Source organism: Panicum hallii, chromosome 6 (assembly GCF_002211085.1).
Source record: "Panicum hallii strain FIL2 chromosome 6, PHallii_v3.1, whole genome shotgun sequence".
Lineage (NCBI taxonomy): Eukaryota > Viridiplantae > Streptophyta > Magnoliopsida > Poales > Poaceae > Panicum > Panicum hallii.
Genome location: NC_038047.1, coordinates 42075532 through 42096987, shown reverse-complemented (window position 1 = coordinate 42096987; position 21456 = coordinate 42075532). Strand labels below are relative to the sequence as shown.

General features: G+C 47.7%; 5 protein-coding genes and 1 non-coding gene across 8 annotated transcripts; 3 read left to right on the top strand and 3 right to left on the bottom strand.

The window, feature by feature from the left end:
* Positions 1-2153: 2153 nt before the first annotated feature.
* On the bottom strand, positions 2154-5791 carry LOC112897623 (non-structural maintenance of chromosomes element 4 homolog B-like). 2 transcript variants are annotated; one of them, XM_025965971.1, is made up of 8 exons: positions 5641-5791; positions 4584-5514; positions 4430-4501; positions 3796-4039; positions 3605-3689; positions 3021-3243; positions 2839-2930; positions 2154-2699 (listed from the first exon to the last, which is right to left on the bottom strand). In XM_025965971.1, exons 2-8 carry the CDS (start codon positions 5143-5145, stop codon positions 2412-2414), a joined length of 1566 nt encoding a protein of 521 aa, XP_025821756.1. In that variant the 5' UTR covers positions 5146-5514; positions 5641-5791; the 3' UTR covers positions 2154-2411. The 2 variants fall into 2 exon arrangements, with proteins under 2 accessions (XP_025821756.1, XP_025821755.1); XM_025965970.1 differs by having other exon boundaries at positions 4584-5791.
* A 32-nt stretch (positions 5792-5823) lies between these two features.
* Positions 5824-7454, top strand: LOC112897624. The gene has a single exon (XM_025965972.1). It carries the CDS (start codon positions 5962-5964, stop codon positions 7117-7119), a length of 1158 nt encoding a protein of 385 aa, XP_025821757.1. The 5' UTR covers positions 5824-5961; the 3' UTR covers positions 7120-7454.
* Positions 7455-9732: 2278 nt separating this feature from the next.
* Positions 9733-13124, top strand: LOC112896947. The gene is made up of 3 exons (XM_025965078.1): positions 9733-10325; positions 10509-11103; positions 11951-13124. The coding sequence occupies exons 1-3, from the start codon at positions 9940-9942 to the stop codon at positions 12899-12901; spliced, it is 1932 nt and encodes a 643-aa protein (XP_025820863.1). The 5' UTR covers positions 9733-9939; the 3' UTR covers positions 12902-13124.
* Positions 13125-13376: 252 nt separating this feature from the next.
* Positions 13377-13449, bottom strand: TRNAF-GAA. The gene has a single exon. It is a non-coding gene; the product is annotated as a tRNA-Phe (tRNA).
* A 438-nt stretch (positions 13450-13887) lies between these two features.
* Positions 13888-17733, bottom strand: LOC112898495 (protein EMSY-LIKE 3-like). Of its 2 annotated transcripts, none has more exons than XM_025966830.1 (8): positions 17457-17733; positions 16463-16662; positions 16268-16377; positions 15965-16154; positions 15348-15554; positions 15207-15269; positions 15036-15099; positions 13888-14297 (listed from the first exon to the last, which is right to left on the bottom strand). In XM_025966830.1, exons 1-8 carry the CDS (start codon positions 17482-17484, stop codon positions 14251-14253), a joined length of 909 nt encoding a protein of 302 aa, XP_025822615.1. In that variant the 5' UTR covers positions 17485-17733; the 3' UTR covers positions 13888-14250. The 2 variants fall into 2 exon arrangements, with proteins under 2 accessions (XP_025822615.1, XP_025822616.1); XM_025966831.1 differs by having other exon boundaries at positions 15974-16154.
* Positions 17734-18662: 929 nt separating this feature from the next.
* On the top strand, positions 18663-19978 carry LOC112897161 (3-oxoacyl-[acyl-carrier-protein] reductase-like). The gene is made up of 3 exons (XM_025965381.1): positions 18663-19079; positions 19246-19475; positions 19559-19978. The coding sequence occupies exons 1-3, from the start codon at positions 18755-18757 to the stop codon at positions 19835-19837; spliced, it is 834 nt and encodes a 277-aa protein (XP_025821166.1). The 5' UTR covers positions 18663-18754; the 3' UTR covers positions 19838-19978.
* Positions 19979-21456: the final 1478 nt, after the last annotated feature.

The following is a 21456-nucleotide window of genomic DNA, read 5'->3' as shown; positions in this document are numbered from 1 at the left end:
CAAAACATCGATTTTAATTTTCACTTGTTCGACTTTAAGATATGTTGTGATGGGGTGACATAGCTGGTTTATTCCCAATACAGGATATGGTTACTGGTGAGGACAATTCTCTTTGGGGCTTTTGTGTCATTGCAGTGTGGTGTAGATAGGTGGAAGACCTGTTTTTCTGGGTTGTGCATCAACGGTATCTGGTGGTAGCTCATTGTATGATCTTTTGCTGTCTGGCAGTGAAAAAGGCTGCGTCTATCCTGTATGGGATGATTGCCCAACTAATGTTTGGACATACCATGAGGCTGGTATCCCAGAATGTGATGAGGATGGCAGCTGTTTCAGAATTGATGGGCTTCAAACTCTGCTCAAGCAAATGAACTATTTACGAAGAAGAGAATAGTTGGATTCGAAGATGTTGGCTGCATTTCTGTCTTACGGTCACTGATTGGTTAGAAGGGTTGCAAATGTGTTGTATTAAAGTGCCAAGAGTGATTGGGAGACTGAGAGCCCTACATACACTGGATTTTCATTTTTTGGAGGAAACAGACACTGGATCTGGATGTTGTCAATATTTCACGAGGTAAGACCACGCTGAAGGAGATCGAGAATCTTACACAATTGCGCAAGGTAAGTGTTGGGGGTCTTTATAATACGAAATCACCAAGTCTTAGAAACAGGCAATGCCTCAGTCCTCAGTATAAGAAATTGGACTGACTGTTGGTGAGTTACCAACTGCCTTGGCTCACTGAAAATCTGCTTCTGTCGAGTGTCAAGGAAGTCCTGTTAAATGGTTTGTATCGGAGTGGACTGGAAAGACCTGCGGGATTCACACCTTGATTTGGAAGCACTTTTGCCGAAGGACCACGCACTCATGGAAGAATTGTTGCCCACCTTTGCTGACAACCCAAACAGGTCTGAATTGAAGATGGGCTACGGAATGGCGCTGATCTTCTTGTTCACATCCCTTTCCGTTGTCATGCTTGTTAACATTAATGTTTCTTTTTTCAGAAGATCAGATGAGAAATGAAACAAAAGTTTGTTTCTTTGTATTTTGTACCCTAAGCTGTATTGTTCTCATAATATTTGTAGACAATGTAATTGTCCAGATAATACTCTTCCCGTTTCTTCTCATGTCTGTTGCGTATGCTGGATATCTGTTGTGTTGCAAAAGCTTTGGTATGGATACTATTGACTTGACCCCAAGATGAAATTTTTGTCAGATTTCTGGTTATTTCCAGATTTTGGTGTTATCACTTATACTACACCCTAAGTTTCAGTTCTTTATTGTCAGTTCCATGATCAACATCTCGAGTAAAATGTACATAACCTTTACTTTGCTTAACTTCTAAATACTTTCCAATGTACATCACCTTTATACTGGGTAAAGGATTTGGACCACCTCCGATCACATGCATCTAAATACTTTCCAGAATGTCATGTTATTGTAGCTCTTTTATCAGTATGCTGGTTCATTGAAGCCTGTTCCAATGTTTTTGTGTTAAAAATAGCAAACGATTAAAGTCCAATATTGTCTTATACAGCTCAGTTTCTGAATGGAAACAATAGCACATGTCATTTCTGGAAACCAACAGAAATGGTCAGGCAGAGTAAACTAGTTAGAAGCCAACTTGATGATGTTGCTAAATATTATATCAGAGCTTTGCCCCTTATGTTCATTCAAGTAAAATTTTAGACAAATGCATCTAGGGTTATATATGTTTTCAACATGTACATTCCATAATTAGGGTACCGCAGGAAGTTATCAGAGCTTTGAATATATATGGAGCCAATCTAAAATTAACTCTATGAATTCAGGACTTATTCACATTCCAATGAAGAAAAAATGTTTCAAAAGATTGTTCTCGTGACATAATGTGCATCCTTCTTTGTATGAAACAGAAACAGCTATGTCATTAAGAATGATCTACCAGAAATGTTTTCATCTACTGTACATTCAGATTAAACAACATCACAGCCAGATCCTACTTGCTTGAGACTAACTGGTGTATCAGCTAACTCTGTTCTAGACTAGATCACTAGAGAAGGAAATAGTAGTCGCCTGTATATGTACAATCAGTAGCCATGGCAGGTGCAGAAATAAAAATCCAGAATGCAAAATTCTGCAGGATGTACCGTTTCATATGAATTTTCTTTGCCAGACAGGTCCAAACCAAGATCATGTTGAACTAAAGGCATTTAGGGCAGATGTTCACATGCCCTTACATTAGCACCATATAGAGCAAGTAATTTACAGAGTATTAATCTGAACTCTGAAGCATCATTTCCTCCTAGCAGGAACAAAAGGGGAAAGAAAAGCTGCCTAATCATGCTTACAACTGCATTGCATTCAGTTTCTTGAAAATGGTGTTAACTTGCTGTGTCAGTGAGCCTACTTCGTCTTGCTCAGTTGCTCTTTCTTCCTAGTCATCTGCAGAGAACAACCTCCTAGCGACATGCTGTCTTTTCCTCTTCTTCATAGTGTCATCTTCAGAGCACCAATTGATCAAGTTCTCCTTCACTGCTTCATCATTTGTGAACTCTACTGGGTCTTCTTTTGCAAACTTGTCTTCTTTCAGGTGCTCGGAATCTGAACCCAGCTTAGTGCAATCACGAGCAGGACATGATTGTGTGTTCCTGTATTCACCTCCATGGTAACTACTTCTGCGAGGCATTACTTCCTCTCCTGGCTTGACCACTCGTTGCATTATCTGTGAGCGTGCAGAACATGGCAAAACATCAACACCGACCGATGGAATATCAATGCAGGAAGCTGAATTATATGGATGGGAGATAGCAGGGAACTATTAAAGATGAAAGATCAAGCTTAGTGACCCAATAGGTTACTACCTGCCAGTCTTCAGTATCAAACCGGAACACAAATTGGCTGTTGGTCACTTTCCTTGAGGCTATCAATCCAGCGGCAGGAGCATTCCTTGGAGCTATAATAAGAATGTAAACCACGAATTGATCAGTATTAGATAGTGTTCACATTGTGTGGGAGATAGAACATCTGAAAAAAAAAACCTTACCGACAAAATGATCCCCACTATCAACCACGTTTATCTCAGCTCTCCCATCCTTCACCAGAAATGAGAGTGCAAATATGTTCTCAACGGTTTGTGCAAAGGACTGCCGGTTCAGAATGAGATGTTCCAGCTTTACACTTTTGTGGTGTACTAGGAGGTCAAACATGACAGCCATGTTCTTGTCGGTGTCATTCCTTTCATCCTGGTCTGGCGCCAAAGCATCAGGCTGGAAAAGAAGTATGATGTCATATCTTGACATAGAAAAAACAAATAAAGAGAATGATTCAGTGATCAACATAAGTACTTGAAACGATGAAAAAGATAGAAAATCAGTCATGTGGTCAACAGAAAGATGGTGTGAGTGTCACCATTCAATGAGAATTGAGGAAAATAATCAACCCATCAGCACAAATCATTTACACAGAGCCTGTGTAAATTCAGAAATATGTGAACACTTCAGTGATAATTGATACAATTCATCTTTTAGGTAGCTGCTGGATTGTCATTGCACGCAAAAATTAAAATGCTCTAGCTCTTTGTATACCAGAAATTTGATCTCCCTGACCTGGTAAGAAATTAGAACTCACCTCTGCAGGTCTACTGTCTAAGCAACCAGATTCTCTTCTAAACACATGTCTCCGTTCCTTGATTGCAAGACCCATTGGACCATGCCTATCATCAAACAGGAGGTACACAAACAGTTCATATTTATTAAACTGCAGCTTGTGAACAAACCAATCACCTCAACAAATATTTACGTAATGGAAGTAAGATTTACATTGTTTGGCACCCGGTTGCTGTCATGAACAATGTCGATGCTGCACCACCAAGACTCGACCAGGAGAACGGCTCATTAGAATCATCCAACGGTGTGGCTGTAACACCAAATTTCCTGAGCAGAGCTGTAACAAATTCAGATGGGGTTGGCTCATCTCTGTTTTCCGCCTTGGTAGATGAGACCAGAACATCAGCAAGTTCCAGCAGAGCCTCACCATCTACGAGCTGCTCCAGTGGTTTTTGCACTGGCAAATGATCAGGAAGCAGATTAGACTACTAAGACATGCTTGTTTGACAATTATTATGAAGCATGATAAGATATGTTGTTTGATTCTGCATATCACAATTTCGCTGTTCAATTTCGGTAGAAATGTCGAGTTAAAAATATATAGTAGATGAAAAAAAATGCCTTTTTGCAATATGGTTGGGGAAAGAAAGGTGCATTCTCAGTGCATAATTTACGGCAACCAATTACTACAAAGCGAGGCATAGGCATTCATATACCTAGCACTCAACCAACCATTGATTCACTGAACAATGAACATGATCATCACCAAAATCCCAATGCGCTTAACGTTTAAGGAAATAACGAGGAAAACGGAAGGGAAGAGAGTAAGCAGCGGGAAAGCGACCACCTTCCTCATGAAGCTTTTCAATCGTGTCCATGGCGGCGTAGAACTTGCCGAGAGCAGGATCGTCCTTGAGCTCTGTAACCAACACACGCGCGCATAAGAAAATTTCTTGAGAGCCGCAGCGAGGACGTCGGGGAGGGGAGGCGCATGCACCTACCTCGTATCATGTCCCTGACCGCGGCGTAGGCCGACCGGAGCGCGCCCCTCTTCTTGTTGCTCTGGCCCCAGGCAGCGGCGAGCTCCTCCTGCCACGCCAGCGGGCGAGGCCGATGAAGGCGTCGATCAAGTTCCGCGACGACGACCGGCCGCAGATGCGGGCCAAGGTGCCGATCGGCGTGCTCGGGCTGCCGTTCCAGTCGGGCCTCGCCGCGGGCGGCGACCCGCGGGAACTCCGCTTCGACCTCTCCACCGCCTTCGCGTCGGGCCCGGCGCTCCGCCTCTCGCACCGCCCCAACGACCCGGGCCTCCCCTTCGCGCTCACCGTGCGCGCGGGGCTCGACCCGCTCGGCTCCCCGGCGCGCCCGCCCTTCGTGCTCGCCGCTGAGGTCAACCTCCTCTCGTCTGACCCGTCCACGCCGGCTTTCTTCCTCCGGCTCAAGCCCCGCCTCGGCGACTTCTCGCTCTCCCACACGCTCCGCTCCCCCGCCGACGGCGCTGCCCCGCTCGCCCGCGCCGCCGGCGGCGGCCCCGGCTGCACTGCTCGCCACGCTGTTCTGCATTTCTCCCCTCGCGCAGGCCCTCGCCGCGGTGCGGTGCCGTGCGGAGCGGAGGCGGGTTGGTTGGTCGAGGGGTTTGCCCTGCGCTGTTTAGTTGAGCCGTTCCTCCCAAATCCCCCATTTTTCCATAATATTTTTGGGTGCATGTCATGACGAAGCATATATTAGAAATTGACACGATGCCCATAGTGTTTGATAGAGATAATAATATTAGTTAATAAACAATCACATTTCGCATATTCGAAGTTGAGCAATGAAACCTCATCATAAAGAGAGGAAACGTTCGCCAAAACAACCATGAAAAAGGTTCTCCATCTTGCTGCTCGTGCTCGGCATTGATCACGGCCTTGATTGCAAAGCTTCCATTTTTCTCTGAGAAATTGATCCACCGTGCAGATTGGCAGCATCTCGATTGGGTGCGATCTTGACATTGATTTGTATCTCATAAACCAGAGCTCCAGCTTCTCAGCCTGCAGATGAGCTGCAGCTGCTTCCCACCATGGCGACGGAGTGAAGTGACGAGCACATGGTGGTCTCTGCCTCTCTGGTGGTCTCGCCAGAAGTAGCCAAGGCCGGGGCGGATGGCACGCCCGTAATTACACGGGAAGGGCAGCTGCAAAAGAGGAAGGGAAGAAAGGACACGCCACACGCGCAGGCGCAGCCCACCTCTGCCTGCCATCCACTCCCAATCCAAATCGATCCCCACCTCGCAGTCGCAGCGGGGGATCCATCTCGCCGGCGCCGCCGCCGCGGAACTGCTTGGTCTCCGCCGCGAACTCGCCCCCACGTACAACCAGCACTGATCGGCCGGCGAGGCTGATGAAGGCGTCGATCAAGTTCCGCGACGACGACCGCCCGCTGATGCGGGCCAAGGTGCCGGTCGGCGTGCTCGGGCTGCCGTTCCAGTCGGGCCTCGCGTCGGGCGGGGACCCGCGGGAGCTCCGCTTCGACCTCTCCACCGCCTTCGCGTCGGGCCCGGCGCTCCGCCTCTCGTACCGCCCCAACGACCCGGGCCTCCCCTTCGCGCTCACCGTCCGCGCGGGGCTCGGCCCGCTCGGCTCCCCGGCGCGCGCGCCCTTCGTGCTCGCCGCCGAGTTCAACCTCCTCTCCTCCGACCCGTCCACGCCGGCCTTTTTCCTCCGGCTCAAGCCCCGCCTCGGCGACTTCTCGCTTTCCCACACGCTCCGCTCCCCCGCAGACGGCGCCTCCCCGGCGCCCCGTAAGGTCGGGGAGGCGCCCCCCGACGCCGACGGCCTCGGCCACGTCCGCGAGCAGGAGTTCGGCTACAGGCCGTCGTTCTCGTTCACCGGGAGCGGGCTCGCGGCGGACGTGGCGGCGGCGGGGACGAAGAGCGGGGTCGGCGCGCTGCTGTCCGGGATGCGGCTGACGACGCGGAGCGTGCTGCCGCTGTGGGGCAGGGCGAGCCTGCGGTTCAACTGGGGCCTGCGCGTGCCACCGGAGCTACTCGCGGACGGCGGCGGCCGCAGCAAGGGCGCGCGCGCGCCCGTCAGCAAGATGCCGCTGCTGGTCATGAGCAAGCTCTCCATCGAGCAGTCCCCGCGCGCCGACGCGGACAGCAGGAAGTGCGGCAGAGCAGAAGCCCCCTCCCCGCTGTGCGTGGACGCGCCGAACGGCCCGGGAGACGGCGAGGCGGCGGCGTTCTCGCTGGTGAGGCGGCAGCTGGAGTCGCTGAACGTGGACAACATGATGCTGCGGCGCGCCGTGGAGGACCTCCGCGCCGAGATCCGGAGCAGCAGCAGGAGGAGCACGCCCGTGGCTGCCGCCGGTGCCAGAGGCGAGGGTAGGGTGGCGGTGGCGGCGACCGCGCCGCCGCCGCGGCCGCAGCCTTACCACGCGTTCCCCGCGAAGCCGGACCGGCCCCGGGGCGCCGCGAGGGAACCCGCGCCCGAGAAGGCGGCCGCGCCGGACGACGTGGGCGAGGAGCTCAAGAAGGCATTGGAGGCGCGCCTGCGGTGAGCTTAGCCTCGGCGGCCATTGCACCGCCACGCCGGCAGCTCGCTGCTGCGGGCTGGCTGCAGCCTGGCTCCGGCAGTCCGGCCGCTGTTAATTTCGCAGTTGCAGCTTTAGTAGCTCTAGCAATCCGCTACTGTTAGGCGATTTGAGGCTGCTCATGTATCCGTGTTGCTTGATTAGCCATGGTTTTGAGCAAATGATGTGTCGAAGGATGGTGGCAACTTGTAAGTGGTGTGGTCTGGTCATTTCTGTGCTGGATCATGTAAGCGACTAGTTCAGCTTCACTATCTGAATGCGAGAAGAATGCTTAGGCCTTTTTGGCCCTTGTTAAGAATAAACAAATACGTCCTCCGTCCAAGAATGAGAAGTCAAATAATTTTAAATTAAAATTTATATAAGAAACTTCTGACATTTATGTCTTATAGATTTAGTATTAAAATATATTATATAACTGATACTTATTTTAAAATATAAATATTAGTAATTTCTATATAAATTTAGTCAAATTTAAAATTATTTACTTCTCGGAAGGTGAGAGTTGTATTCTTTCTAGGATAAATTAGGATGGAGTAAGTAAACTTTTCGGTATAATTAATTATTTATCATTCTTACTGAATAACAATATATTTGCCATCCAGTTTACCGTTATTTATCATTTCCCATCCAGTTTAATATCATTCACTTAGGTAGCTTCACGCGACGACGACGACGACGACGACGACTGTCGAAGTCCTCGAGTTCCTCCTTCAGCGCGACCAATGGATTCTCTTGACGACTCGTCCTCAAGTTCCTCTTCATCTTGCGACGACTCGTCGGAAGCGACAAGCAGGACGACGGCTTCCATCTACTGTTCTTGCAGGAGTCATTGCCCAAGAATCAATCCTGATGCCTCCCATACCCATACATGCGGTCACTGGTTAGGTTCAAAGCGGAGAACTCGTCGAGAGGCTTGAGTTCAAGACTACCTCTACCCTACCCATACGAAAATCATCAGCGCAGAAGAGGAGGATGAATCACATGCGTGAGGCCTTAGCATTTGTTTTTGTAAGGGCCTGTTCGTTTCCCGCCCTCTAAATTTTAGATCCATCACATTAAAGAGAATCTTACTATTTAGAAGTATTAAATAAAATCTATTTATAATTTTTTTTGCACAGCTGTGTGCTAATTCGCGAGACAAATTTAATGAGCCTAATTAATTCATAATTTGCCACAGTGATGCTACAGTAATTATTCGCTAATCATGGACTAATATACCTTATTAGATTCGTCTCGCGAATTAGCACTAGGGTTCTGCAATTAGTTTTGTAATTAGACTTTATTTAATACTTCTAAATGACAAGATTCTCTTTGATGTGACCCCTCCAAACTTTAGGACCCGGAAACGAACACACCCTAAGTTGGTTTCCCACCACCTCTCCAGTGTCTTCTTCCTGGATCTTGCTATTTTCTTCTGCTTCTAGTTGCCTTCGTTCAGATTGTATATAAAGAAGCTGATGAGAGGCCGGAGGTGCATAGGCAATACAGTGCGTCAATGCACGAGCGTCCTGCCACAATCATAGCTTCATAATGCTTGGTGGTTAGCTCTTTACCTTGTTCCTGGTGAATCAGATACTCTAGTTGATGTGTTTACTATGTATACCTTTGTTCATGCAAGCCTGGATTAAATGCCCAAAACCAGGCAAAACTAACCAGATTCTAACCAGTACTGTTCTGGTAAGTGGTGACCAGACACAGGTGCTGATCAGATGCGCCAAGAGAGATGATTAAGCCTCTCCTGTAAGCAAATTTGGAGTGAAGAAGAAATTGTCCTGTGTAGAGTTAATGTTGCAAGAAAGTTCAGTTAAAAAGAATGAAAAAAATTCGGTACTCCTATTTTGGAAGCTATTGTCACTAAGCTATGCGACTTGAGTATCTTTCTCAACAAATGATCAGTGAGATAAGGAAAGGAAGGATGTACATATGGTCAACACAATCAAGAGAGAACAAGGAGTTGTACGTCAGGCAGCAACATCCAGTCATATCACCAAACATAATGAATCATCTCTAGGCGATCACTTTTTCGTTATCAGAGTTCACATTGACCATGGCATGCATTTGCTGCACCAAGCAGATTAGTTCCATTGAAAACTACTCCACCTTCATAAGGATATACATTCAGATTTCAGTCTGATAAAGTGACAGATTGAACACAGACCCAATGGCAGAGAGTCTGCTCAAGCCTTGCAAACATTCAGATGGGGATGGAGCATCATCTTAGGGAGCCTCTCGAGAGGGTAGAAGAAGCGGAGCCGCCGCGCCGTTTCTTTCTCGAGGCTCCGGTCTGCTCCTACAGAAAGAACAGTAGTATACCACCACACGATTTGCCGGGTTATTTGGTACGGCGGCCAGGCGCCATGATGCAGGGGAGAATATCAGAATTGAAAATTCGTTTGAATAATGGTAGGTAGGCCCGGTCATGAATTGTTTGGAAAATTCAATTTGGTCCCATTTCGCAAAAGACCCGCGCAGAACCTCAGAATTGCCCAAAGGGGCTTCACCGGCTCCATTTCTGAAACCGAACCAAATAAAGAAAGAGAAGGAGAAAAAAAATAAACGAGAGGGGCGAAAAGGACCAGGTGGTGGGGATGGGGGCCGGAACCAAAACCTAGACGAACCACACAGGGAGATAGGTAGCCAGGGGGCGACGGCACGGGGGCGGGGGGCTAGCCCAACCAGACCTACCAAACCCTAGCTCACCTCTCGTCCCGATCCATGGAGGCGGCGCTGTGAGCCGCCGCCGCCACTGACGCGGGACGCGGAGACGGTACGGTGGGGGAGGCGAGGATGACGGCCAGATCGGACGATCCCGGCGTCTCGCCGGGGACCTCGGCGGCGGCGACCGGCGGCGAGATCTGGGGCACGTGGGAGGAGCTCCTCCTGGCGTGCGCCGTGCGGCGGCACGGCACGTCGAGCTGGGACTCCGTGGCCATGGAGGTCCAGTCGCGCCGCCCTGCCTCCGCCGCGGCGCGCCTCACGCCCACCGGGTGCCGCCTCCGGTTCCGCCTCCTCCACCGCCGGTTCGCCGCCGGCGCAGAGAACGGTGACGGCGGCGGCGCCGACGCCGACGAGGACCCCGACGCGGCCGCCGCCGACGGGTGGGTGGAGGAGCTCCGCAAGCTGCGCGTCGCCGAGCTCCGCCGCGAGGTCGAGCGATACGACCTCTCGATCGGGTAAAGGAAGGAAGAAAAAATCAACAGCCTGGACAATAATGAGAAAACATCAAACTGCGTTTAAAGCCGGTCGTGTTCGTTCAGCCGCGGCGCGTCGTGGGCCGTCTGATGCTGATCGGGCGGCCGCTGTTTTTTTCCGGCGGAAATGCTGATTACTATTTTTCCCCTCATCGGAATGATTAGGTCGTTGCAATCCAAAGTGAAACGGCTCAAGGAGGAGAGGGAGCGGAGCATCTCCGGCGAGGCCAACCCGGCGGCGGTGAAGGCGGAGGAGGACGAGGAGCCGGCGGCGGGGAAGGGATCGCTGGAGGACGACGCCGCCGGAGGGGAGGACCGCGTCTCCGGCGGCGAATCCGGGCGGTCATGCAGGGAGTCCAACTCGTCAGATCTGAAGCGGCCCGTGAACGACGCCGGCACCGCCTCCGCCGCCGGCGACGGTGCGGCAGCGATGGAGGAGGGGGAGGAGGAGGCCACCGCCGCCGGCGTGTCGGTGGACGTGAAGCGGGAGGAGGTCTCCGGCGAGTCGGTGGCCGGGTCAAAGGAAGCCGACAAGGAGAGCAGCGACGTGCAGAGCTCGGCCAGCCCGTCACGCCGCCGCGAGCGGGAGGGCGGCGGTGGTGGCGAGGGCGGGGAGGAGGCGGAGACCGAGGAGGCCTCGGCGTCGCCGTCGGCGCGCGCGGCCCTCCCCGCCGCGGAGGCCGAGGCGCTGCTCGCGTTCGTCGAGTCGGTGCGGACCAGCAAGCCGGGCTCCGTGTTCGAGCGGCGGCTCGAGAGCCAGGTAAAAAAATTCAATTCTCCCCTCCCATTCGTTTTTCTACACGCAGTAAACCGTAAAAAAAGAGAGAAATTAACCCCTCCCCTGATCTCCCATTTATTGACCCATGTAAAATCTGAAATCACGGAGCCGTCCAAACACAAGCGCCCAAACCGGCTGTCAGAGGAGTATACGCCTCCTGATTATCTCGCGACATGTCGAGTGCTCGGCACCTAATCGCGCGAGATCATCGCGTCTTCCCAGCGGTCTAGACGCTCTCGCCGTCTCGCTCGCTTTGCGTGCACACGCAAAAGCGACCACCTCGCCTCGTCGCCGGCGAGTGCAGAACGTGGCCGTACGGACGCGTCGGGTGGGATGGCCGCGGTAATGGACTCGGTGGGGCACGCGCCCACGTACTCGCGGTCGTCACCCGCGACCGTGCCGTGCGAGGCGTGTAGATCGGGCGCCGTCCGATCCGGGGCGTGGTGAGCTGGAGATAAGGGTCGGGCGACGAGATGCGTAGGTGGGTGGCGCTGGTGGTGGCGCGGTTCGCGTTCGCGGGGTGGTCCCGGGAGGCCCAATGGTGGGCCGCCACGTGGAGCTCAACAATGACGGGTGGGCCCACCTTGTCGGCCATTGTCCGGTGCTGCCGCGGAATACAGTGCTGTGCGATCCTTTCTAAGGGAGAAAAGAAAAGGATCATGCTTTCACGTGATAACGTGCATCCATTTTCAGCTGCTTTTCCTTTAATTTGATTTGATTCGTTTTTTGAAAATTCATTTTACGTTCAACCAGTATTTACCTTTTCTTTGGATGGATGGGGATTTTTTATTGGTTTTTCCGCTGACTGACCGGCCAAAATTGCTCGCAGGATGATGCGAAATACAGGAGCACCATCAGGCGCCACGTGGACCTGGAGACGGTCAGATCCAAGCTGGAAGGTGGCGGCGGAGGCGGCGGCGGCGGCGCGTGCTACGGCTCCGCGTCCGAGTTCTACCGCGACCTGCTCCTGCTCTGCGCCAACGCGCTCGTCTTCTTCCCGCGCGGCTCGCCCGAGCACACCGCCGCGGCGCGGACGCGCGCCCTCGTCTCCAACCACATGGCCGCGTCCCTCCGCAAGGACCAGCCCGGGACATCAGGGAAGGCCGCGGCGCCGGCGCCCAAGAAGGCCAAGGCGGAGGCCGACGTCGGCTCGCTGCTGGAGAAGACGGCGCCCATCATCGTCTGCCGGAAGCGGAGCTCCATCGCGAAGGCTGCTGCCGCGGCCACCAAGGACGATAAAGCGGAGAAGGTGGAGACTGACAAGGAGGAGGAGAACGAGGCGGGCAAGAAGAAGCCGGGCGGCGCCAAGGACAAGGCGCCACGGGGGTTAAGGACGAACAAGACCCGTGCCGCCCCTGCCAGGAAGGCAGCTTCAAATCAGAAGACGGGGGATGACGACTCGGATAGCGACGGGCCTGCTGAAGGGACGAGGAAGCCTGACAAGAAAGGCGGCGGTGGCGCGACGGGGAGCGGCGCCGGAGCCGCCAAGAAGCGGAACGCCGTGAACTTCCTGAATCGGATGAAGCAAGGGTCGGCCCCCTCGACGGAGCGCGTGTCGCTGCTGGAGACGCTGAAGCTCTCTGCGGCGGCGGAGCAGAAGAAGGCCGGGAAGGGCAGCCAGGGCAAGAAGGAGGCCGCAGGTGGCTCCGGTTCCAAGAGGGGCACTCCGTCGGGGAGGAGAAACGTCGGCAGGCCCCCGAAGCGTGCAGCCGCGCCCTCGTCGCCACCGCCAGCGAAGAGGGGAAGGGGCGGCGGGGGTAAGCGCGGGGGGAGGAAGTGAGGGGGGATCGGATTGGGAGGCACTAGGAAGTGATAGTCTGTGTCTCAGCTGTGTGTAAATGCTGTAGGTTTGTAGCCTGTAGGAGGGTTCCGAGCTTGTACTGTACTGCCAGTGTTGTAGGGGTGCTACTTGGTTTTCGTACGGGGAAACTGGATGAACTGACCCGCGCCTCTCATGGTCATGGGACTTGGAACTTGGAAGGAAGACGATTCCTTTTTCAAACTGTCGTCGTGTATGTTTTCGACTGAATTTTGAAACTTATACTGAAGCGCAGAAACTGCTGTCCAAGGAAAACCAGCCAGTCAAGTCTCATGTCGGATTTGTCTTGCACCATTGCTCATCTGAAGCATCACAACATTGTGTTTGTGATGAACTTGTTACTGAGCTGTTTTGCTAGGCCCTAAAAAAAAAGAGAATAAAAAACCGATACATGGTGTTTCGGGTTAACTCTATATTTTGACAAAACTTAATGCTATGCGGTGAGCGTGGATCGAACACGCGACCTTCAGATCTTCAGTCTGACGCTCTCCCAACTGAGCTATCCCCGCTTTGCATCAATGCTTCACTAGATTCTTATAAATATGTTTCTTGTTAACAAACTTCTGGTAAGTAGTACTGTAGTGACTATCCAAAACTCAAGATCGACGAAAGTTACATGCCATACTTTCTGAAGTACACGTAGACAGCACATAACCCATATATCCACTTCAACTGCGGATTACGTTCCCCTCAGATACGTGCGCTTGGTTAAACAAAGGTCCTACTTAGCTCTAGCTCCCAGCTCCACCTCAGATCTAGAGTTTGTATGCTGAGACCATGAGCCTTGAGACTATATTTTTTTGAAGTGTAGAATAGAAAGAAAAATAGCTCAACCAAAGAACTCTGATATACCCACAGTTCTAGCTTCACAAGTTTCATAGAGCTTCCTTTTTTTTTTAAAAAAAAAAGAAAACATAGAGCTGGAGCTTTGCCAAACAACCACCAAGTTTGGGATCAACTCTACTAAAGTTTATATAACATACAACTGTAAACATCCTTACACAGTAGCAGCAGCACTGGATGTCCATGGACAACAAATCTACAAGAGTACTACTACTGAATCCTCAGTTCCGAAGGACAAGCATAGGTAGCTAACTACACTTGACTACAGATGAAATAGCATCACAACACCATGGTGTTGAACATACACATTCCCATAACAACATGTGCAGATTTGCCCTAGTGCTAAAGAACCTAACCTACCAGACCAATAAGTTGCAAACCAGCAGTCTGAACTGGGAACTCCAAAACATCCAGTTGCTGCTTGTAATGTGAAGTTCTGCACCTAACTGATAACTTCAACACCCATGTCACCCAACTATAGCACCAATCCTTCCTTCAAGGAGCACAACATCATCTGTTACGTAAAGAGTTGTTAGTGAAATTATATCAGAAACAATGTGCAATAATTGCTCACCTTCACCCATGCAAAATGTTTTAGGAATTCTCAAAACTTGGCTATTCTAATCAGGTTCTGCCTAGCAGCAGGATTTCCAGACTCAAGTTTCGCACGTGGGCCAGACTGAATCATTGCATGCAGAAATCTACATTAGAATTCAAGCCCCCTACAGCACTATGGCAGACTAACAGAGTAACAATGCTACATATTGGAGGTAGACTTGACCTTCCCTTGTTATACACAACACACAACTGCCTATACAGCCTTTTAGAAAAAGCAGAGATAAGGAATGCATGCAGTGAGATGTCTCCATTTTTGACAAAAAAGAAGAGGATGATAAAAAGTTTACGGACTATAGGATACATCTATTCTTAATCATTATACAGTAGATGCTCTTTATCTATACTACCCTTGACCTGCATTTGATACTTGAGTTTTTACGTGCCACAGGGCACAGGTTCGCCAACTTTTTATGGTATTCCAAAGACATTGTGAAAGCTGCCAGCACATCCTCAAAATAATACGTTGCTGAACTACATACATACCAGACAATTGATTCAGTACCAAAAAAGACGGAGTTTGCTGTGTTATAAACGACAGTAATCAATAATTACTACTTCCCAGTCTATTAACATTGTACTGTGGGCTTCATCTAAATAGCAGATTCATGAATTCTAAGAACCCAGGGCAACTTACCACTTTCACTATCAGATGCTTCATCAAGTTTTGCAATTGCATCAAGCAATGACTGCTCTTGGTCCTGCAATGATAATGATTTACTGTGTAAATTTTCAAAAAGAAATGGATGGTAGTTTCAGTTCAAGTTCTCTTCGGAACTACAAGGGGGAACAGAGAAAACCAACTTACTATAAGCAGTTTCTTTGCCTTTTGAATTGCATACACATCTGGACGGGATAATACCCGCTCTACCTGTTAACAACACACACATAAGAAACTGAAATAGCAATTTTCCATTTAATTGCACCAAAAAAATCTTGACCAACATGCCTTCTTCACAAGATTGCCAGTATTAGGTACATCAATATGATTGGAGTTGAAAAGGCTGATGCCATTGGGTGAAGCATGATGCCCATTCTCATGAAACCTTTCACTTCTCCTTCCTGTGCCTGGCATAGCACCATCAGATGACAGCCAACCAACCTGATTTGGAAGGGTTTGATAGGCAGAGCCCCATCTTATGTTTTCAGGTGCCATCTGTCAGGGGACACTTTTTAACAGCTAATAGGGCACATTGCATATAACACTAACTACATAAATGCTGCTCACTGACGACTAAGAATTCGAAACAATAGGATGGATGTTGAACCAGGCTCACATAGCAAAATAGCAGACATTAAGATTTAGGGCAATGCTTGATTACGCGTTCACTAAAAACTGTAATAGCGTATCAGCTAAAGAATTCTGGCTCCTCATCAACGAAATATTGCCAGTGAAAACTGAAAACTGATGCAGTGACATGAGATACTCTTGTATTTCCTTTCCTGACTTGCATAATTTCAAAAGATTAATTTGTCATCTTGGTTTGGCCTCTGTGCGTGTGCGCGCATGCGCATGGTAGATGAACATACTTGATGCCGGAAAAAAAAGCAAGATCAGAAACACACCAAACCTACTGTATCTGCCTTGTTGCTCGCCACTGCATGTAAAGGCATTATGGGTGATTGGGGACCCACAGGGAGTGAATAGACAGGAACAGGATGGGATTTCTTCTGCCTCTTCAGAGGTACAAGATTGTGAGAAATAACACTGTTATGATGCAAGCTAGATTGCATACCACATCCCTGCCTTGACTGCCTACAGAAGTTTGTGAAATACGAAGCACAATTTAATGATCATCCAATAATTATTGAAGCTATTGGTTTATTCATTTCAACGAATGCAAGTGCCTTAGCCTTTGCACAGGGTACCTTATTCTATGGACAGCTTCCTCTTCATTGACCTTGTTTAATAGCACTCTGTGTTCCTCATCAGAGACTTTCAGTTCTCTTCTTAATTCAGTGATTAGACTTTCTTTCTCCTGTACAAAGAAGGTTTTTAATTCCCTCAGCAAGGAATTAAACAAGTTACAATAGCCACTAAGATTTTTCCATCATTGAAATTACCCAAGTTAGGGCATCAGATTGCATTTTGAATGCTCTGAGAACACCAGTATATGCTTGCTGCTCCATCTGATGTATGTCACTATCCAAATTGCTGTGTGGCCTTGGCTGAGAAAGTGTGCCTGCTAACGACCTTCCGATCCCACTGAAATGCTCTCTTACTCCTCGAAATTTATATGTTGGAGGTAGCTCATCATCGGTCCCTAAAATTAGGGAAAATAATCAAGTGCTACAGACAAGTCAAAAAAGCATCTTGCAACAATTTTAGAGCATTAATAAATAAAAAATCTAATTTAATAATTTCAGCACAAATTGTGAAAAAATTACATATTTAAAACCCATCCTCCAGTAATGCAAATACTAAAATATTCATTAAAGCAACAAACTTAAGTTTCCTCAAAATAACAGTGTTCAGATAAGTTACTTAGCTTTATGTTGTATCAACAACAATAACCTCTCACCTCATACCATCATACTACAACAACATGATATTCAGTCCAACTCTTAACTAATCCAAATATATTTTTTGAAAATACCCCAATCCAAATATATGACATTTATATGATATGCATTTACATGGAAGAAACAATTCGTAAACCGTTTTCTACTCCCAGAACTCAAAAGCAGCGATCTCTCATCAGTATTTCGAAAGCATCAATCAGCCAAGCCACGCTATTTTCCACACTATCCCGCATTAGCCCATCGAGACAGTTCACATTAACGACAATATGAAATGGACTCAGCCCTGAAAGATACAAATCACGCATATTTTTTTCTTGAGACTAATACGCTTGCTCTTTCGGCATGACATGTTTACTCATTCCATAGAAAATATATAAAAATTTCAACACCACGCTAGTGAGCACGCATCTGTACCTATCCTGAAACAATCGCCCGCAGCCTAATGCTGCTTCCATCGATATCACAGACGAGCAGGGCTTCCTCGCAGAAATCGGCATCAAACGAACAGCAAATCGACCGAGTAAACGGGACTCACCGCTGCTGTCGAAGGCGCGGTACTCCATGACCTTCCGGATCGCAAAGGAGCCAACAAACCCTACAAACTAGTGGCGTCTCCTCCGGATCCGCGCGTCGAAACCCACCGGATCTCAAATCCGGCGAATATTGGATCCTCCAGAGCCAGAGGTCCAACCCATAGCTTATAGAGCGGTTCCGACCTCGGTTTGGGGGGTTTATCGGGGTGGAATCCGATGGGGATTTGGTAAGCGCGAGGGTTCAAGGCTTTGAAGCCGATCGCCAAATTTAGAGGTAAGTTTTTGAGTAGCCCCCTGAAACTTTATAGTTTCACCAGGCCCTAGAAAAATGGAGAAATCAAATTTTCTGAAAGGCGGACAAAAGAAAATTTGATTTTTTTTAAGTTGGTTAGATTTCATTTATATCCTTTCTACTTTGGCAAAACCGTCTTTTGGAAAAAAATTGCTCCACTACGAAAGGAATATTTAATATCCCTTTACATATTGCTTATTAAATATGGCTTATGTTAGATATTCACTCTATTTTTATTTACATGTGGTATTAGGTTTGTTCTAAGTTAAATTTAGCCAACTTTAGCTAAATTTATAGAAAAAATAATATTTATAATATCAAATTTATTTTATTGAATCTAACATGAAATATACTTTAATAGTGCATATATTCGGTGCTATAGTTTTTACTATATTTTTCTATGAATTTGATCAAAATTAACTAAATTTGACTTAAGATAAACCTAATACGACAGGTAAATAAAAATGATACGACATATAAATAAAATTGGAGACAGTAATAAATTTATTTAAGACAAAATTAGTTGTGGACCATGCACATTCTAACTTTTTTTCGGAAGGTTAAATTTTAGCCCTATCACAGAAATCTTATCGTTTAGAGTATTAAATAAAATCTAATTATAAAATTAATTGTAGAACCTCTAAACTAATTCGCAAGATAAATCTAATAAACTATATTAATTCATGATTAGTGAGTGATTAGCAAATTATAAATTAATTTATTAAATTCATCTCGCGAATTAACCCTATATGTAGAAAAAATTATATTAAATAGCAAGATTCTTTTTGACAGGGTGCGGAACCAAACGAGCCATACTCACATCACGTGTTTATTTTTTTTCACTACCGTACCATTAAAGAGGGAAATCACATGCTTATTGCGAGTGAGAAGCGAAGTACACAGTACTAGCGAAGAAACGTGATCACTGATCACTTAATTTGCTAGCTGCACACACAGGTGGCTCTGACTCTCAGATCCCCTTCCTCCTCTCGCGAGAGCGCACCAGCTATGGCGTCGGTGGGGGCGCCGCCGCCTTGGAGCAGGTTGGATGGCCAGGTGGTGCTGGTGACGGGCGCCTCCTCCGGCATCGGCCGCGACTTCTGCCTGGACCTGGCGCGCGCCGGCTGCCGCGTCGTCGCCGCCGCCCGCCGCGCCGACCGCCTCCGCTCGCTCTGCGACGAGATCAACGCCTCCGCGGCCGCCGACGGGCCCCGCGCGGTGGCCGTGGAGCTTGACGTCGCCGCCGGGGGCTCGGCCCTGGAGGCGGCGGTGCAGAGGGCCTGGGACGCCTTCGGCCGCATCGACGTCTTGATCAACAACGCCGGCATCCGAGGTATCCATCAAATTAGAGCTCAGATACGTTCTTTTAGGGGATCTAAGTGATTCTCCAACTGAAATACGCATCAATTAGGCTCAAATGTGCAATCCCTATTCGTTAGCAACCAAGTACATATCCGCCTGAGTGGATGGTAATATTGGTGTCCTTGATACCTCAACAGGTGCAGTGCATTCTCCCCTTGATTGGCCTGAGGATGAGTGGGACAAGCTCATCAAGACGAACCTTACCGGATTATGGCTTGTGGCCAAACATGTCTGTCGACGCATGCATGAAGCTAAGCTAAAGGGTTCGGTTATTAACATTTCGTCTATTGCTGGTCTTAACCATGGCCATCTGCCTGGCTCCATTGGCTACGCGTCGTCCAAGTCTGCTGTGCATTCTGCCACAAAGGTAGTGTTGTCTTGTTCTTCCTCAGAAAACATTAGTTTTGCTCCTACGTTCATAGTAAAACCAGTTTGAGTATATTGGTGCAGATAATGGCTTTGGAATTGGGAGCATATGGCATTAGAGTGAACGCAATTGCGCCGGGATTGTTCAAATCAGAGATAACTGCTCCTCTGATGCAAAAGAGATGGTTGAACACTGTGGCTTCAAGGATAGTGCCGCTTAAGGAACATGGCACTACTGATCCAGCATTGACATCGCTGGTTCGTTTCCTGATTCATGAAGCATCGTCATATGTGACTGGCAACATCTTCGTTGTAGATTCAGGTGTCACCATACCCGGTGTTCCAATATTCTCCTCTCTGTAAATTTTCATCTGAGGTTTATATTACTGTAGCTATGTTACATATGATTGCATAAAGCAATCAGTTAAAGACTCCGTGAAGGAAGCCGGCACTTATGTATAGTTGATTTCTGACGGTATTATTCATCAGTTCTACTTTCCACTACTGTTCTAATGTATTTACTCCAGAAATGAATACTTAGGTGTAGAATAGCAATATTAGAGCAATTTACTCTTTTATTTTATAACCTGTCATCACCACTTAAAACTAAAATGATAGTAGATAATGCATGGTGGCATGCCGCGCAAAGTGGCCCTCTGGCTAGATGAGGTCTCTAGTTGTCTGTCTGTTAAAACAAAAGCGTCTCACAGGCATTGCACATAGCATCACTGAAGAGACCATTTGATTTCCCAGTTGTATCATCTAGGAATTGGTAGATCAAAAGAAAATGGTAAAAAGTGCACCTTGAGTCTGGTCACCTAAATTGGGCATTTATTTTGTTTGTGATTGTTCGTATTATTTCCCTGTAATGAATATTACTTTCATTTCAAAAGTTCTTTTTTTCCCCACATTCCATGTTTGATCTAAGGATTTTTATACAAATACAATTACACCTCATGGACAGCATACATATACATCATATTAATGAAAATGGGTATTTATCAGGCTACCAATCAGCAACCTGCATAACTTTCTTTGTTATTTGAAATATGATATTTTGGTGGCAATATGCAATCCTGAAAATATCATATATTTTCATATATTCTGACAAAAAAATTTGTACTTATATATAAATATGTACCCCTGATGCTATAGTAAGAATTTAGTAATCAAGTCAAGCAATAGAAATAAGTTAGCTTCATATGTATGAAGAGGTATCGCTCAGCATTAGAAGAATTTATTGATCCAGTTCAGGCCGCACCTTCCGAATTACCTTGTTGGTGTCAGCATTAGGATACGTACAGAGGCATTGTTGTTCTTGTTATGCACAGTCAACTGAGCCATTCATAAAACTATGTCCTGAAGGCAAGTAGTGAATATTCTGCAAGGCAATGGTGTCTCTTTACTCGAGCTATCTTAATCCAGAGTTTGAGATGTTTGAATTTTGGCTATGGCACCAAAAGGTCTAGACTGAATTTTGAGAGGGAAGTTGACCTAATACGTTTTGAATAAATACTGGGAGTGGAAACTCAACTGACTGGGACCAACTGAAATTACAGCTATCGTGAGCTGCAGTAGACATCAAGCAAGTTGCATGCTTGGAAAATTGACCTCATAAAGATGAAATTTACAACTGTAACTTCTATTCACTTGATAAGCATCTAGATTATTTGTGCTCCACCTATAATAGCAGATGAAAAGTAGTTCTAAGCTATGAAGTATCAGCTGAGGCGGCTGTCAGTGCGCCTTTCAAACATCTCTAAGCTAGGTATGTCTTAAGACCTGGAATGGTCTTTTCCAGTATGTTAACATAATTAGAAAGTTATAATAGGCAAAACAAAATCACCAATATTTTTCCAAAAAAAAATCCAGTGGCATCTGGGGTTACAAACTTGAGCTATGTTGTCAAGATGGTGCTTATATTAGGTCAAATAAGTTGGCATATATCCAACCGGCAACTTTCAGCTATACGCCAAGAATTA